General features: G+C 44.7%; 1 protein-coding gene across 3 annotated transcripts; it reads right to left on the reverse strand.

Moving 5' to 3' along the window:
• Nucleotides 1-638: 638 nt before the first annotated feature.
• Nucleotides 639-17,634, reverse strand: LOC122677822. Of its 3 annotated transcripts, none has more exons than XM_043878092.1 (7): nt 17,504-17,634; nt 13,762-13,837; nt 12,565-12,945; nt 7,872-8,168; nt 5,944-6,078; nt 5,648-5,739; nt 639-5,383 (listed from the first exon to the last, which is right to left on the reverse strand). In XM_043878092.1, the coding sequence occupies exons 1-7, from the start codon at nt 17,615-17,617 to the stop codon at nt 5,363-5,365; spliced, it is 1,116 nt and encodes a 371-aa protein (XP_043734027.1). In that variant the 5' UTR covers nt 17,618-17,634; the 3' UTR covers nt 639-5,362. The 3 variants fall into 3 exon arrangements, 2 of the variants coding, with proteins under 2 accessions (XP_043734027.1, XP_043734028.1); XR_006335932.1 differs by having other exon boundaries at nt 5,350-5,383; nt 5,833-6,078; XM_043878093.1 differs by lacking the exon at nt 13,762-13,837 and having other exon boundaries at nt 17,504-17,628.
• Between the last annotated feature and the right edge of the window lie 508 nt (nt 17,635-18,142).

The following is an 18,142-nucleotide window of genomic DNA, read 5'->3' on the forward strand; positions in this document are numbered from 1 at the left end:
AAATATGGTAATAGTAACAATCAAATCAACAACCACAGCAACAGAGGAAGAAAAGAAGAACAATCCAGAACCAACTGCAGAACAAATCAAAATAGAAGAATAATAATAAATGTTTTTTTCAGATATCATCTGCCAGTGTTCTTTCGCTTGCTATGAGTCACAGTCCACCTCTGTCTCCCTAGGATGCCCTCCAGCACTGGGCTGCTCTCTGGACCTGCTATGGGGACAGCTCAGACTCTAATGTGGTCGTACTGTTTTGTATTCTTGCCTCCAAAGTGCATATCTGCCAGAGCTACTGCTTTTCCTTCTGTGGGGCCTTGCATTGTCCTTTTATACGTTCCATGACACAAAGTCTACCTAGTTGGTCATGTGGATTTGATCTGTGACTTGTACAGCTGGTGAGAAGGTTTTCAGTCCTCTTCCTTATCCACACTGCCCCTGGATTTCAACTGTGGTTTTAACTCCACCTCTGCATTTGGTGGAGAGTTTTCTCTTCAGGCTGCCCTGGAGGAGTTGGGTCTGACCCAGTAAGGACCTACAAAATGGACAATTGGGAAGAAACAGGTAATTCTTGGAAAGGTACAGTTTTCAAAGATAGAATCAGGAAGAATTAATAATATAAATAGACCAATCACAAGTAATGAAATTAAATTTTAATTAAATATCTTTAAAGAAATAAAAGTCCTGAATCAGATGGTTTCACAGGTGAATTCTCTCAAACATTTAGAGAAAAACTAATACATATCCTTCTCCAACTCTTCCCAAAACTTGTAGAGAGAAGAACACTACCAAACTCATTCTAGAAGGCCACCATCACACTAATACCAAGGTCAGACAAAGATATCACATACACAAAAATTACAAGTCAATGTTAGAGACACAGTCACAGAAATCCTCAACCAAATACTAGCAAACTGAATCTGACAACGCACTGAAAAAAATCATACAATACAATCAAGAGAGATTTGTGCTAGGGAGGCAAGGATTGTTGACTATATAGAGTTCAAGAGCTTTAGTATCCAACACTTAGATTTCAACTCCAGCTCTGCCACCTATTAGTTACGTGCCATTTTCTGGGAATAATAATGGTATTTGCATGATAGGATTGCAGTTTATTCTTGGAGGCCTCAATACCAACTGTCTTTAAACAACAGCCCAGAATAATTGTACCCTGTCACACAGTCTTGTGAAAGTACTGTGGAGAAAAATAAAGCATTAAGGAGGAAGGAGGCCACCAGAAAGAGTTTGCAGTTTTATATAGGGAGTTCAGGGGTCTTACTGAGAAGTTAACATCTGAACAAAGACCTGAAGTAGGTCAGGAAATGAGACATGTGGATACCTGGAAGGAGAGAATTCTAGAGAGGAAAGAGCACGCACAGATTATAGAAGGAATAGCAGGAAGCCCAATATCCTAGAGTGCATTAAGGAAGGAGGGGAGTTAGGAAGATGAGGTCAAATGATACAGGACCTTCCAGATAAAGGGAGCTAATGGGGTGGTTCCGAGCTCACGAGTAATGTGATGCAACTTAGGTTTTGAAAAGATTCATCTGGGTGATATTTTGAAAATAGATATTAAAGGATTAGGGACAAAAATGAGAGACTCTGAGGCAACTGTGATAATCCAGGTGAGAAACAATGACCCAATTAAACCAAGGAGGTGATGAGAGGAGAAGCATTTTGTTACAAACATTTTTTTTCATATAGACGTACAAAAATAAGTATTCAAATATGTATAGAATGCTGAGATATATTGTCTAACAGAGAGTGAAAAAGAAATGAAAATGAAAAAATAAAGAACGAAGTCAAGGATAAAGCAAGGTTTTATGGCTAGAAAAAAAAATGGAAGGATTGAGGTGACATTTGGAAGGATGAGAAACTCTATAGGAAGAATGTTTTGGGAGTTTGAGCTTAAACCTGTCAAGATAGAGATACCTATTATACATGCACATGGAGATATCAAGTAAACAGTTGGATATTCACACTATGGAGTCCAGGGACAGATTGTATCTCTAAGTCCTTTTTGCCACAGAAGGTCACAGGATTACTGCACAGCCAGAGCACCAAAAAGAAATGAGTGTAGACAGTGAAGCAAGGTCATCTGGGTATGAACACCGGCCATTCAAAAATTTAGAGGTTGGAATGATACTGATAAAGGAAACTTTGGAGCAACCATCCAGTAGGCAGAAAATAATGGTGACTGCAAAGTGAAAATAGTGTTTCCAGGAAGCATAGGTCCACTGTGGCTGAGAACTTATAGGAAATAAGGACTGAAAATTGACCACTGGATTTAACAACATAAAGTCAGCATAGTGACCAGACAAAGCAGACTCAATGGAGAGGTAGGGGCAATGCATAGAAAGAGGGAGAAAGAAATTGAGAGAAAGAAATTTCCTCAAATAAGGCATACAGATTGCCAGTTCAACATGAACAATTTGAGAAAAGCAATTCAGGACCACAAGCAGTTTCCACTTCATCAGCACTATGATGGCTAAAATTAAAAAAACAAGAGTTCGAGATGCTGTGGAGAAATTCTCATATATTGCTGGTGGAAATGTAAAAGAGTTGCAGCTGCAGGTGGAAGATGGGAATGAGAGAAGAAGAGCAAGTAGAGGAAGATTTAGGAAGGATAACTCAACAGATGATAGTGACTGTTTGGGCGTCTGGAATGACAGACAGAAAGAATTGAAATGAGTGAGATTATTATACCCTCCCTGCGATTATGCCTACATCACTTACAACTAGGGAGAGTACTTAACATCAATAGACTTTAATTTTCCATTTGTATATTGGGGATTTCATTATCACATAATTCTTGAACATTCATGAATAATAATGGAAAGGGAAGCTGACTTGAGAATAGGGATGCTGAAATCCACAACACACATTGTATGAGAGGAAGGAATTCCCACAAGACCCAAGAAGAAGAAGCATCTCTGCTCCAGGTGTCTCCTCTGAACCAGAGGGAAGGACCGCTCATTGCATGTCTCCCACCCACATCTACCATCTTATTGTCCTCCTAAGGAGCAATTCCACTTTCAGCCACCAACTGCTTCATCCATCATCAGAATGAACTCATTCCACGTTGAAGCACCTGAGTCAGAACCAGGATCCTTGGAAAAGGAGCAAATGGAAGATAATCTCTGAATACTCCAAGATTCTAAGGTCTTCAGTGACCATGTGGCAAAGGATAGGATATGAATGCTGGAATTATCTAACATTAGATTTAAGAATTTGTTCTGATACCAACTATATATTGTCCTGCAAAATAGGAACAGTAATATCTACTCTAAAGACTTCTTATAAGAAGAAATAATATTTATAAAATTCACAGGACAAAGCCTGGTTCAATACAGGCTTGGAATGTTGAGTTCCTTTTCTTTTTCTTTTTTGTCTTATGCTTTGAGAGGCGAGGTAGGTGGGAGGGGGTGAATGGGTTGTCACATCTTACACTGCTTTTGGATTGATGGCACTGACACAGCCATGACCGGTCACCTGGGATTCCAGTGAGAGAGGTCATCTTCTCTCTGAGCCTTCTGTTCAACCTGAGCTAAACAGGCTAAAAACAGCCTTACTATGGAAACTCTATTTCTTCATTATCCATGTACCATCCAGCAGGATACTAGCATTGCTTCATAATGCTCAAGCTTTTAAGTCAGAATCTTGCTTTCTGAGGTCAGAAATGAAGCAGCTAAGCTTGCTGAGGTGGAAGTGGAATCAGGAGACCCAGACATCTAGATCAGCAGACAAGGGACCACAAATCATAGAAATATAGTGAGTCTATCTCTGACTCAAGAGCTGGAACTCAAGGCAGAAAGCAAAGGCTTTGATGAGGTGAGGACCCTCAGGAAGTGGATAAGCTCCCACACAATTCAGTGCAGGCTGCCTCAGCTCATCAGGAGGCTGAAGGTGTGTAGGGAAGCCAGGTAGAGTGATTGAAGGTCATCAAGTTAATCTTGCTTCCTTGTGGACTTATTATCAAAAAGACTTCTGTAGACTGTGTTCTGGGTCTCAGTCTGCTGAGTGGGAGCTAGGTGAAGGCTGGCTTACACCCTTCACAGACAGAGGTGCTTATCTCTTAGCACTGGCCTCCTAAAGGCACAGCACCCTTCTGAGGGAGGTACAGCTGAGGTTAGTAGAGAAGAGTGATGACCAACCCAAGGCAAACTGTGGTAGGGGACTGGGTTTTGTTCAATGTGTCTGAAAAGGTCAGATGTGGAAGAGACCATTTCCAAATTTTAAGGAACATATAGAACATGTGACCTGGAAGGGGGCTTTGTGTTGGATCGTAGAATTCAAACAACATGGATGAGAGGAAGGGACAGGGCAGGCATCACCATTTCAGGCAGAAGGACGTGAGTGAGCAAAGAGGAGGCTGACTAGGATCTGAGGCTAGCAGGTTGTGGGGGCTGAGGGTCAGAAGAATCAGGAGAGGGCTGGTTCAGATTTTCCTTAAAATTCACTCCTTATAGCAGCTTCATCAGAGTCTGTGTGTTGCACTTTCATTCTAATGACCCCCACCCCAGACAGGAAAGGCCTGAGGATGATTTCCTAAGACTATAAATCCAGCCTGGGTCCTTCTCTGAGACAGAAAAGGTTTGGAAGGGCTAGAAACAGTATAAATTCATCTTCCTACTTCACAGGAGGTAGATTTGAGGTCCATGAACTGAAGCTGAGGTTAGTGATCAGGAACAAGGGATATGGCATAGGGTATAATGTACACTGGATATTCCCCCAATGTACATACAGACACACACACACAATGACCAACATGCAACTTTTGCCCTACACAGGGTGCAAAGCAAAACTCAGGACAGTCCTTTATGGACTCCCACCTACCCATGTGGCTTCCATAGATTCCCAGATCAGCACCCAGCACCAAGGTCCTAAACTCTTCCTCCGTGGTCTGGTAAATATCTTCCACACAGTCCCCATGCCTGAGCTTATGTCCTCAGGAAGATATACACCACCACACAGGAGAGGCTGTGGGGATTATCATGTGTAGGAAGGTCCTCTTTGGAAAGCTTCAGGAGAAGAGGGGCTAGGCACTGAGTCGATGATGGAAGAAGAGGATTCGTCCGGTAGGGTGAGGATCCTGAGTGGGAGGGCACTTGGGGAGGTGTCAGAGGATGTCAGAAGGACACATGTACCCAGAGAGTTGGCAGCAGGAAAGTCAGAGTAACACAGACCAGGGGCAGCTGGAGCCGAACCAGAGCTGGGAGAGGCAGGTGCCTGCAGGAATCAGGCTATGAGTGGAGGTGTCCTAGGAGTGCAGAGTCTCCTGCTTCCTCCAATTAAATTATCTTCATGGGCCCACTTTCTGGCTTGTGGACCTCACTGCAGACTCTAAAAGGCTCCTTTTCTTCTAAGTATGTTCACCAATTACCTATGAATGGAAGACAGAGGGTTTATAAAGAGCTGAGAGAGGCCCCAGAGTGATCCACATGGAACCAATGCTGCTGATATGAACTGCATGTGAATTCCCCTAAAGTGACCAGCTCTACATTGGCCCCACGTTTGAAATGTTCTTCGTAAATACCACTGACCACATGGTGAGAGACAGCAGACCAGGAACAGCAGATGACTGGGTTGACAGACCCAGGAGAAAGACCCATGAGAGCCCAGGCTGGGCACAGCTCCCAGTTCTCACCTTGTATGTGGCCTCTCCAGATGCCTGTTGGCTCAGCTCTGCATACTGGTCTCCACCATCATTGTTCCTCTGACTCTCCTGAAATTCTATACCTGAGTCATACACAGAGTGAAGCTTGAACCTTGGCCTTGAAAACATATACCTTCCCCCATGGCAATGAGCCCCAAGGCCAAGCCTATACCCACCTTCCCCTTCCCCAGAGATAATCCTTGAACAGCAAAATAAAGGAGGAAGGCAGCCAAAAGTTCAGTGGGGGAGGGATGGGAAGTGGGGTGGGAAGGAGAAGTGAAACCAGCCTCTTTCAGTCTTCATCTTCCTCTTCTTCCCACGTGTCTTCCAAAGTAACAGTCCAACTCCAAGGATCAACAGCATAACCACAACAGCCTTTATGATGCATGGCAGGGGGTCAGCACTGACCTGTCCATGTGAATCTGTTTTCCTCACACAGAGAGAATGAAGAAAGTTAAGGAAAGACAGAACTTGTAATACCCATTGCCAAGGGGAGAGATAGAGAGAGGAGATGGTGAAGTCTGAGCGAAGGAGAAAGAAATGAGGCAGTATCATTCATTCACCCAGGTCCCGAGCTCCTGCTTGATGCCAGAGATGCTGAGAGGAGCAAGCCAGGGTCACAGAGGGGGAGGACTGAAAATACCAAAGTCTTCCAGCCAGAGAGATGGCAGTGCCATAGAAGTTTATACCTTGTACACTGGTCTTCAAGGAGGGCCTCCCAGAGGAGGTGATGCAAAAACTGAGCCTTGAGGGAGGAATAGGAGTTTACCAGACATTCAGACTGGGCACAACTTTCCAAGAAGGAGTGGAAATGGCTGTTTCCACTTTCATTTGTTCCATGACAAATCTCCAGCCCTAGGGGTTGCAATCACCCTAGACCAGCAGGCAGGAGAGGGTAGGGCAAGGGCGAGCTGGGCAAGGAGGATCGGAGGGAGGAAGAGGCTCTTTCCAGAGGGTCTTATGGGTCATACTGAGTGTTGAACTTTCTCTGAGACTCCAGAATGGGACCAAGGGAAAGGTATCATGAGATTTTAAGTTATCAGCTCCCACCAGCAGCTCATGGGAGATGGGTAGAGGTGCTGGACTGCACACAAGATACCAGGTCATTCATTCAGTGAAATATTAACTGAGCAGTGCTAGAAGCTTTGTTTGGTATAAGAATTAAAAGGAGAACAGGACAAGTCCTCTGCCCACAAGGTGTTCCAGGCTATGGAGAAGACAAACCTATCAATAACATTGCTACTCAGTGTGGGGTGGCCATGGACTGCTCCTTAAAGGGGATGATGCCTGAGGCAGGAGAGTTACAGCAGCTGCAATGCCTGTGCAACATGAGATTGAGCCACCCTTTGTTCAACTTGATTCATAACAGAACTATAACCAAGTGCAGGACATGGGTTACATGCCCATGACCTGAGGAAAATCCTTCAATAGGAATAAGTAAGGAAGTGAAAAACTCTTGACTTGGGAGGATTGATGGTAGAGGAAACAGCATTTCCAGAGGCTCAGAAGCTTGCAATTGCAGGACACATTCAGGGAAGCCAAGCAAACAATTCAGTGTGAAGTGCGTGAGCTAAGGAACATGGGCAGAGGAGCTTCAGAGCCCTGAATCCTGCAGGGAATCCCTGGGTCAGACTCCTACAGATGATACAGACCAATCACAAAATCCAATTGCTTTTTAAAAGACTACGCACTATAGATAATGAATGAGGTAGGAGAAGTGCTGGAAAACTATTGCCCTGGACCAGATCTGACACTGCCCTGCAGCATCTGGGAGGGAAGGAGCTCCCCAGAGGGCAACAGGCAGGCAGGTGCAGGCAGCAGGGAGCATGGGTCAGGAGAGGGGTGAGCCCTCAGAGAAGTATATCTCTAGTGAATGCTTTTGCTGTTGCAGCTCTAGTTCTCTTCACCTCCCCAACACCACCCCTGCTCTGCCTCCAGGGCCAGCTAGGACAGGGAATAGATCATCTTGAGCTGGGTGGACAAGATTTTCATTAAAAACAAATCCCTGTTTCTTGAGGGAAATGTGGGGATGGAGTTGTACTGGCAGGCAAGGTCTTGAGGGACAGTTAAAAGCAGACATGCTGTGGCTGTACCCATCAGACTCCTTTATGGGGTGACCCATTAAAAGGTGGGGCTAATAACATGGTCAGGAGAAAAGCCCATAAGCCTCACCTCTGAGCTCAAGGTGCCCCTCCCCTCTGGCGGGTGCACTCACCAGAGACACAGACTTTCCCGAGGTCTAAGGTGGCAGTTTTCTGGTCCACCTGGTTGCTGACCACACAGGTCAAGCTGGCAGTGGGCTGGCTCAGGGGTAGGTTCAGAGTCAGGTGCCAGGAGTTGGAGGGTAGTTCTGATGTCACTCTCTGCTCCAGCTCCCTGGGAAAGCCTTTGATCTCCCAGGTCACCTTCAGGTCCTCTGTAGCCCCTGGGGCTCTGCACTCCAGAGTGACATTGCACCAGCCTGGTGTGATGGATGCTGACTTGACTTCGATCTCAGGAAGGGGTACAGTTCCTGAGAGAGGAGGGACAATAGAATGGAGCTCACATGATTGGAGAACATTCCAGTCTGTACATTCTCATCCATCATCTCACTGAAACCCTGGCATTCTCCCTTTAATGACAGTGAACGCATTATATAGATAAACAGAATTTGCCCGGTACTTAATACATAGCAAATGACAATAAAGAGGGGAGCCACTGAATTAAGCCATATGTGATTTCACTAGATTGTGTGCATGTTGAGGAAGTGTTAAACATCTCCAACAAGAAAATAAAGCCTGATCCCACCTTCCCAAGACCAATTATTTCTAAGAAAATGGGGCTCCTTCTAGATGTGGAGGAAGTCTCAGACAGAAGAGCTAATCACAAATCAGGAACTTGGCCTCTTCTTCTGCTCAGATAATGCCTGAGATTTTATAGCCTGTAGAGAAGACACCTGGTCAGAGTTGGGAGCCCAGAGAAAGGTTCTGTGCTCCCAATAGTGGAGACATGTGTGGGAGATGCAGGGGCAGTGTCAACAATTGGCACTTGCTATCTTCCTCTACAAGGGTCAAATCATGTGCTGCTGTAGCTGCTGACCTTCACACCCCACTGAAGGAGTTCAGGGTGGAAAGAAGACATGAGGCATTCTGTGCCCATGCGGGAGAGTGGGGACTAGCAGGACAGGTCTTCAGATAGCTAGATATTTTCAGGAGCCTATTTTATGAGCCCAATTCTGGTATCCCATTATATCTAGAAAAGCACTAGAATCCTTTATGGTGATGACTGTTCCTGGAGACTGGAAAAAGCTTCTGGAGACTAGTAGAAAACTTCTGGGAAAATGTCCTTATTGCTTGTATTCCTCCTTCACCAAAGTCACATATACACTGGCATTTCCCTCCCATTGGAGCAGTTTCTCAGAGCTATCTGGGGTACTGTCTCCTAGGCTGCCATCCTCATTTTGCTCCAAATAATTTCACAATTTGTATGGAAATACAAAAAACCTCAAATAGCCAAAGCAATCTTGAGAGAGAAGAATGAACTGGAGGAATCAACCTTCCTGACTTCAGATTGTAATACAGAGCTACAGTTCAAGACAGTATGATACTGACACAAAAACAGAAATATAGATCAATGGAACAAGATAGAAAGCCCAGAAATAAACCCATGCACCTATGGATACCTTATTTTTTTAACCAAGGAGGCAAGAATATACAATGGAAAAAAGACAGCCTCTTCAGTAAATGATGCTGGGAAAACTGGTCAACCACTTGTAAAGAATGAAACTAGAACACTTCCTAACACCATACACAGAAACAAACTCAAAATGGATTAAAGATCTAAACACAAGACCAGAAACTAAAAAACTCCTAGACGAAAACATAGGCAAAACACTCTTCGACATAAATCACAGCAGGATCGTCTATGACCCACCTTCCAGAGTAATGCAAATAAAAGCAAAAATAAACAAATAGGACCTAATTAAGTTTAAAAGCTTTTGCACAATGAAGGAAACTATAAGCAAGGTGAAAAGACAACCCTCAGAATGGGAGAAAATAATAGCAAACAAAGCAAACTGACAAAGAATTAATCTCAAAAATATACATGCAGCTCCTGTATCTCTATGCCAGAAAAATAAACGACCCAATAAAAAAATGGGCCAAAGAACTAAACAGTGAGCTGCAACAGCAAAAGCATTCACTAAAGAACTAAACTTCTTTCTCCAAAGAAGACATACAGATGGCTAAGAAACACATGAAAAGATGCTCAACATCTTCATTATCAGAGAAATGCAAATCAAACCCACAGTGGGGTACCATCTCAAGCCAGTCAAAATGGCTGCTGTCAAAAAGTCTACAAACAATAAATGTTGGAGAGGGTGCGGAGAAAAGTGTAAAACTTTTCTTACACAGTGTAAAAACCCTCTTCCTCTGTTGGTGGGAATGCAAACTAGTACAGCCACTATGAATAGCAGTGTGGAGATTCCTTAAAAAACTGGAAATAGAACTGCCATACCAGCCAGCAATCCCACTGCTGGGCATACACGCTGAGGAAAACAGAATTGAAAGAGACACATGTACCCCAATGTTCATCGCAGTACTGTTTACAATAGCCAGGACATGGAAGCAACCTAGATGTCCATCAGCAGACGAATGCATAAGAAAGCTGTGGTACACATACACAATGGAATATTACTCAGCCATTAAAAAGAATGCATTTGGATCAGTTCTAATGAGGTGGATGAAACTGTAGCCTACTATACAGAGTGAAGTAAGTCAGAAAGGAAAACACCAATACAGTATACTAACGTATATATATGGAATTTAGAAAGATGGTAATGATGACCTGGAGAAGGCAATGGCACCCCACTCCAGTACGCTTTTGCCTGGAAAATCCCATGGACGGAGGAGCCTGGTAGGCTTCAGTACATGGGGTCGCTAAGAGTTGGACATGACTGAACGACTGAACAACTTCACTTTCATGCACTGGAGAAGGAAATGGCAACCCACTCCAGTTTTCTTGCCTGGAGAATCCTAGGGATGGGGGGGCCTGGTGGGCTGCCGTCTATGGGGTTGCACAGAATCAGACACGACTGAAGCGACTTAGCAGCAGCAGCAGCAATGATAACCCCATATGCGAGACAGCAAAAGAGACACAAATGTAAAGAACAGTCTTTTGGACTCTGTTGGAGAAGGCGAGGGTGGGATGATTTGAGAGAATAGCATTAAAACATATATATTATAATATGTGAAACAGATCGCTAGTCCAGGTTCGATGCATGAGACAGGGTGCTCAGGGCAGGTGCACTGGGACGACCCTGAGGGATGGGATGGGGGTTCAGGATGGGGAACGCATGTACACCCATGGCTAATTCATGTCAACGTATGGCAAAAACCACTACAATACTGTAAAGTAATTAGCCTCCAATTAAAATAAATAAATTAATTTTTTTTAAACCCACGATTTGCCAAATACTTATACACAGCAAGTGACAACAAAGAGGGGAGCCACTGAGGTAAGTAGTATGTGATTTTACTAAATTGTGTGTGTGTTTAGAAAGCCTTGAAGATCTCCAACCAGAAAATAAACCCTGATCCCACTTTCCCAATATCCATTATTTCTAAGAAAATTGGGTTTCTCCTAGAAGCAATAGAAGTCTGGGACAGAAGGCCTAGTCCTAGATCAGCATCTTGCCCTTCTCTCTTGCACAGATAATGCTTGAAATTGTATAGCCTCTAGAGAAGAGAGACACCTGGTCAGCACTGGGACCCCAGAGAAATGTTCTGTGCTCACAGAGATGGACAAATTTGTGGGAGATACAGTGGTAGCAACTACTGTGATGAGTCTGAGTCTGGTTAGAACATGCCACTGAACTTGAGATGTGATATACCAATCAGTTGGTTGTAGAAATCACATGGGAACCTAAAGCAGCAACAGTCAATCTCTCACAGCAGATATTTTCCTAGGCAGGCAGACTTTAGGGAAAAAAGTGTTGACTAAGTGAGGGTCTCTGGAAATGTTACAGAGTAACTTTTCTCCTACATCTACTGAAGGCTTCTAGAGCTGGATTGGTGGAATCTTTGCCAGTGAGGCTGGTCTTGGGCTGGCGCTGAGTAGGAGAAGGAGGTACAGACTACCCACAGATTTCTGAATTGTGATGGATGAATAATCGACCCCAAATAAGTCCAAATCCAATCCTCAGAACCTGTGACTCTGTTAGGTTACGTGGCAAGCTGAAATTAAGGTAACAGATGGAATTAAGGCTGCTAATCAGCTTGCTTTAAAATAAGGAGATTATTCTGATTACTTGGATGGGACCAATGTAATCACAAGGGTCCTTAAACATGGAAGGAAGAAGAGGATGAGGTCAAAGGGATAAGATTTGAGAAGAATTGGTCCCAATATTGCAGGCTTTTAAGATGGAGGAAGGTGATCATGAGCCAAATAATAAACAACCACTAGAAGGTGGAAAATACAAACAAATGAATCTCCTTCTGCAACCTCTAGAAAACAACACAGCCCTGGCAATACCCTGACTTTGGCCTGGTGAGACCCATGTGTGACTTCTAACCCATAGCTCAGAAAGCTAATAAATTTGCTTTGTGTTAAGTCTCCAAATTAAAACAGCAACAGACAACTAATACACACATTAAGTAAACCTGGACCTAAAAAGAACAATAATTGTTATGGCAATATCATTTCCCCAAATTTCCATTCTCCTCTCCCAAAATACTAAAGTGGTTTTATCCCTGGTGTAAATATCAACTCCTCTCATCATTTGCAGTAAACCACTAACTTCCTAATTCAAAGCAGAAAAGGAATCTGAAGGCTGGTGTCTGGAAGGGATCCTGAAAAATGGGGCCTGTGTGAAACTCCTAGCACAAAGGCAGGAGGGAAGCCATAGGGTGGGGTGAGGAGGAGTCACTCACCATAGACAGTGAGGAGGAAAACCTGGGTAAGTTCTCTTCCCCCAGTGAAGCTGGCTCGAGCCCGGTACTCCCCACTGTCCTCTCGAGTCAGGTTCTCAATCCTCAGGGACGACATATTGGGCACATGGACCCTGTGCTGGTACTTGTCCTGGAAGCTGACCCAGGTTGGGGTGTCTATCCCATGGCAGACTCGCAGCATGACTCTGTAGTTTGACTCAGGGCCAAAGCCCCATGAGACCTCCTCTGGGTCAGCTTCTTGATTCTTGGTCATATGAAACAACACAGAACCTCCTCGGATCCCCTGTAGGGGAACATGGGCTCCAGAATCCTGAACTCCAGAACCATGTGCTCCAGAACTCTTGACTCCAGTGCTGTGGATGCCTAGGGCGTGGGACATAGGAAACATATTTTTTTTTTTTTCAGTAACAATAAAGGAGAAAACTATATAGCCTATATTTTAAACAAAATTCATCCAATATACTCCCTTGATTCTTAGGAGGAAACTACATGATTTTGAAGCATTTCTACTATTAAATCCTAGTTCTAGTGAACTGTTACCTTGAGTAGGTAACTTTAACTAATCTGCAGTTTCCTCGCCTACATTATAAATTGAATGAGATCATGGATCAAAAGCACCTAAATACTTTCTATCAATACCAAATGCATAACTGTAGGAGGAGCTTCTTAACGGACCCCTTACGTTCACATCCTTATGTAGTGCCCTCCCCTGGAACGGGGCCGCGTCTAGAGAGTGGCTTAGGACTAGACTAGAGCAGAGGTGATTGATGTCACTTGAGTGATCCTAGGTTATACAAGACTGTGACTTCCCTCTTGCTCACACTCTCTCTCTTTCACTTTCACTCTTGTTCGCTCTGAGGAACTCAGCTGCCATGTTGTCAGCTGCCCTAAGAAGAGGCCCACATGACAAGAAACTGAGGGTGCCTATGGCCAACATCCAGAGAGGAAATGGCACCCTCAGTCCAATAGCCAAGGAACTGCCTCCCATTAGCAATCCATGAGAGCTCTTGGAATCAAGATACTGATGCAGCCAAGACTCTGATTTCAGTCTTGAAGACCCTGAGCCAGAGGACTCAGCTGATCCAACTCTAAGCCCTGAACCACAGAAACTGTGAGATTATATCTGATTGTGTTTAAGGCAGTAAGTTTTGGGATAACACGTTACATAGCAATAGATACCTAATACAAACATGAAGACTGCTCTCCTTCCCGGCATCTTCAGGGCAATGTAGTAGTCAGGACAGGCTAGGCTGTGCTAGGTAATGAACAGTTACCATACCTCAGTATCTCAGAACAAGCAGAGTTTATATCTCCTACTACAGGCCCCCTCAGAGAATGACGGAAGGATCCTAACTCAAATGTTGGAGGATTCACTACCTTGTAGCCACACCCATGAAGCTCATAGCATCTACACAGGCTCCCAGCCCCACTGCAGAGATGGGAGACAGGAGAATCACACAGGAGTTTCACTGCATCTGTCCAGAAGTAGTGTGCTCTCTGCTCATGCTTTTTGGCCAGCACTCATCACAAGGCTAACTGCCAAGGACTAGAATATGAGGGGTAGAGCTAGTGATCATTTAATGAGCTCTGATGTCCTTGCTTATTTAACTTATATGCAGAGTACATCATGAGAAATGCTGGGCTGGAGGAAGCACAAGCTGGAATTAATATTGCCAGGAGAAATATCAAAAACCTCAGATATGCAGATGACACCATCCTTATGTCAGAAAGCGAAGAAGAACTAAAGAGCCTCTTAATGAAAGTGAAAGAGGAGAGTGAAAAAGTTGGCTTAAAGCTCAACATTCAGAAAACTAAGATCATGGCATCCGGTCCCATCACTTCATGGCAAATAGATGGGGAAACAGTGGAAACAGTGGCTGACTTTATTTTTCTGGTCTCCAAAATCACTGCAGATGGTGATTGCAGTCATGAAATTAAAAGATGCTTACTCCTTGGAAGGAAAGTTATGACCAACCTAGATAGCATATTAAAAAGCAGAGGCATTACTTTGTCAACAAAGTTTCGTCTAGTCAAGGCTATGGTTTTTCCAGTGGTCATGTATGGATGTGAGAGTTGGACTATAAAGTAAGCTGAGTGCCAAAGAATTGATGCTTTTGAACTGTGGTGTCGGAGAAGACTCCTGAGAGTCTCTTGGACTGCAAGAAGATCCAACTAGTCCATCCTAAAAGAGATCAGTCCTGGGTGTTCATTGCAAAGACTGATGTTGAAGCTGAAACCCCAATACTTTGGCCACCTGATGCTAAGAGCTGACTTATCTGAAAAGACCCTGATGCTGGGAAAGATTGAGGGCAGGAGGAGAAGGGAATGACAGAGGATGAGATGGTTGGATGGCATCACTGACTAAAAGGACATGGGTTTGGTTGGACTCTGGGAGTTGGTGATGGACAGGGAGGCCTGATGTGCTGAGGTTCATGGGGTTGCAAAGAGTCGGACACGACTGAGTGACTGAACTGAATTGAACTGTCCTTGTGACCCTGAGTTGTAACCAGTGGGCACATTTGCTGCAGGGCCACCACCTCCTGAGCCCACCCTCCCTCTTCATACATAGGCCCAAGGGATCTGACACCCTCTGTCCTTTCTGGGGACCAGGTAGGACAGAACAGAATGGGGGAAAGTGCCCTATCCTAAAAAGATGATCAATCTGCTTCTTCCAGCAGGTCAGGATTCATCTGCTGTGATTGGTCTCAGCCTTCCACAGTCCCAGTTTGCTTTCCAATTCAATAAAATCTCATCATTTCAGACCTGTCTCCCTCCCGCTGCTGCTGCTGCTAAGTCACTTCAGTCGAGTCCGACTCTGTGCGACCCCATAGACGGCAGCCCACCAGGCTCCCCTGTCCCTGGGATTCTCCAGGCAAGAACACTGGAGTGGGTTGCCATTTCCTTCTCCAATACATGAAAGTGAAAAGTGAAAGTAAAGTCGCTCAGTTGTGTCAGACTCTTAGCGACCCCATGGACTGCAGCCTACCAGGTTCCTCCGTCCATGGGATTTTCCAGGCAAGAGTACTGGAGTGGGGTGCCATTGCCTTCTCCTCTGTCTCCCTCCTACTGTACTTACTCTCCTTCCCGGCTCTCACTGGAAGCAGAGAATAGCACATGCTAGTGTGCACATGCCCAAGGGTTTCAGATATTTCTTTGTATTCATTTAATCACTAACTCATTTAATCAGGCATCTCCTCCAGGTCAGGCTTCAGGGGGCATCTGTCCAGACCCCCCCTTGTCACAGAAGGGGAAGCTTCTCAGGAGGTGGACTTGTGCTGGGCAGAGCCGCTCCTGGCACCAGGGCTCCCCGCTCCCAGCCCAGCACTTCTCCCCTGCAGGAGCTCCCATCTGCTCCCCACCCTGTCCCTGTCCTCCCAAGGGACTCCCATCCCTGCACTGTTGTCTCATCACCAGGATCTGAGCAGCTCCTGGAGGCTCATCCTCCAGTTTTCCTCTCTTGAAACAAGGAAGCAAGAACTTTGAAGGTCTTAGCAGGGCAGGAACTTCTTGCCAGCTGAGGGTTAAATAACCACCCAGCCAGACTCCCCACTTGCTGGGGGGAAAAAAAAAACAAAACAGGAACCAGGGAGAGATGAAGCTCAGCCCTCAGGCTACAGAGAGGATCCACTCAGAAGGGAATAGTGAGCCCACCTGTGAGGACGATGGAAGACGATTTTGAAAGAAAAGGAAGAGGGCAAGAGCTGTGATCTACCAAAGGTCTAATCCTGAAGGAGAAAAGAAAGTCAGAGAGAGTGTAGTTAAAAACAAAATAGTGTAAAAGTTTACTTAATGTAATAATGTAAAATTTACCGTTAACAAATCAACTTAAAACTGTGTCCATTTCTCCTTCTCTCTTATGTAATCTGCCAACCCGAAAGACCATGGACAAAACCCTAAATAACAGAACAGGTTTTCCACTTAAAAAAATTGAAGAGTAAAGAAGGTCTACATTTTACTGTTGACATAGAGTTTTCATGTTAAAAAGGAAGTAATGTTTTGCAAAGCTCATTCTTAATTCAAGACTTCTCTATATAAACAGTCTCTAATTCATTAATTTTCATATAACTCCTACAAGTTCATTTAGTCCCTGGGATACTAAAAAAAGGCTTTCCAACTTTCTCCAGATTTCATAATTTAGTGGGCATTTCCTCATTAGTTTATATTTAATTTCCATATACATAATCATATGACCTTCCAGGAAGTCATGTATGTGATTAGGGTTTTGTCCAGTATTGAGTTCACTGTTCACTTAATTCCCCGTAGTTTCTACATCACTTTCTCTTCTCTTTTCCCCGAGTTCACCCACCTCAAGAGCCCACATTACCAGTCTATTGTTCCTTCCATAGTTTCGCCATATTCTTACAACAGGTGGATATACAGAAACCCTTAAACTTAAGACGCTGCTGTTCCTTTTACAAAAGCAGAATTTCATTTCATTGTATTTAACATCCTGCATCTTTCCCAAGAAATCAAGACTCCAGTTGCTTTCTCCATCTCTGACAGAGTTCTAGGCAACCGCCTCCTCCACAGGACAGCAACACAGACTGTCAGATTCCCTCTGGGTTGTTCCCCAGCCTGTCCAAGTCAAGGACCCAGGTTCTTAGTCTCTCTCCCTCTCTGCAGGCCGCTCTGAGTTCTCCAGACTTCCCATTACTGCTGCAGAGACAGCCTTACCTCCCTCGAATGTTTCCCTTAAAATAGTGAAGGCTGCCTGAGCTCAGGTGTCGTAGACTTGCCACAACCAGGAGGTCATTTTGCTCTTCTGTTCACCCCAGAACTCTAAACCAAATGCACTGCATTTGCTAAATAATTACAAAGCTGTTATTTCTTTTTGTTCACCAAGGACATTAGGCAGAGAAAAGGCACCCTGCCTCCCTGTTCCACCCAAAGTCCCTCCCTCCCAGGAGCCTGGGCCACTCACTGAGGAGGAGGCTGATGAATCCCAGGAACCTGAAGGCCCAGCGGAGGCGGAGGTCTTCTGAGCAGGGCCCCATCTCAGTCTGCCTGACACCCTGTGCAGTTGCAGAAGAAGCATCTAGATGGAGCAGAAAGAGAGGAGGGAGTGTCACTGAAAGGGCATTTATGCTATTCTCCACCCCTAGGGTGGGGCTAGCATGTTCTGGTTTGCAGTCCACCAGCCTGTGCTAAGCCACTCAGAGATTTCCTATTACTATTGCCAGCATCTACAGTAGGACGTCAATAAACAATTGCAGAGTAAAATACTGCACTGCTTCACTATGTTGGAGATGCCCATCCTGTGGTCATACCAGACTGTTAATCTCACACTCCCCATACTAGCAATCCTTAGACTCCCCCTACCTGTTCCCCATGGGAACAGCTCAGCCCAGATAGCCATGCTCATCCAAAGCAGCCTGTGGTCAAGGCACAGAACTCATGCTAATTTCAGCCAGGGTAGGCCACAAGTCTGTGGCCTTTGGTGTTGTCTCCTATGTCTTCACACTATTTGGTGAGTTTGATTTTCCATAAGCTTCAACTGTCACTTGCCTAAGTAAGAAATTATGAGCAAAAGAACAAAGTTCTTTGAGTGTCATTTCCCTTA

This window comes from Cervus elaphus, chromosome 20 (assembly GCF_910594005.1).
Source record: "Cervus elaphus chromosome 20, mCerEla1.1, whole genome shotgun sequence".
In the NCBI taxonomy this organism is placed as follows: Eukaryota; Metazoa; Chordata; class Mammalia; order Artiodactyla; family Cervidae; genus Cervus; species Cervus elaphus.

Bases quoted from the DNA above. Each gene is read 5' to 3' on its own strand.
- LOC122677822 (XM_043878092.1), bottom strand. From the start codon at position 17,617: ATGCTTCTTCTGCAACTGCACAGGGTGTCAGGCAGACTGAGATGGGGC. The intron at 13,838-17,503 runs GTGAGTGGCCCA...TTCATTACCTAG, and splicing joins ATTCATCAGCCTCCTCCTCA to CACAGCCTAGCCTGTCCTGA. The intron at 12,946-13,761 runs GTATCTATTGCT...CCCACGCCCTAG, and splicing joins AGTCTTCATGTTTGTATTAG to GCATCCACAGCACTGGAGTC.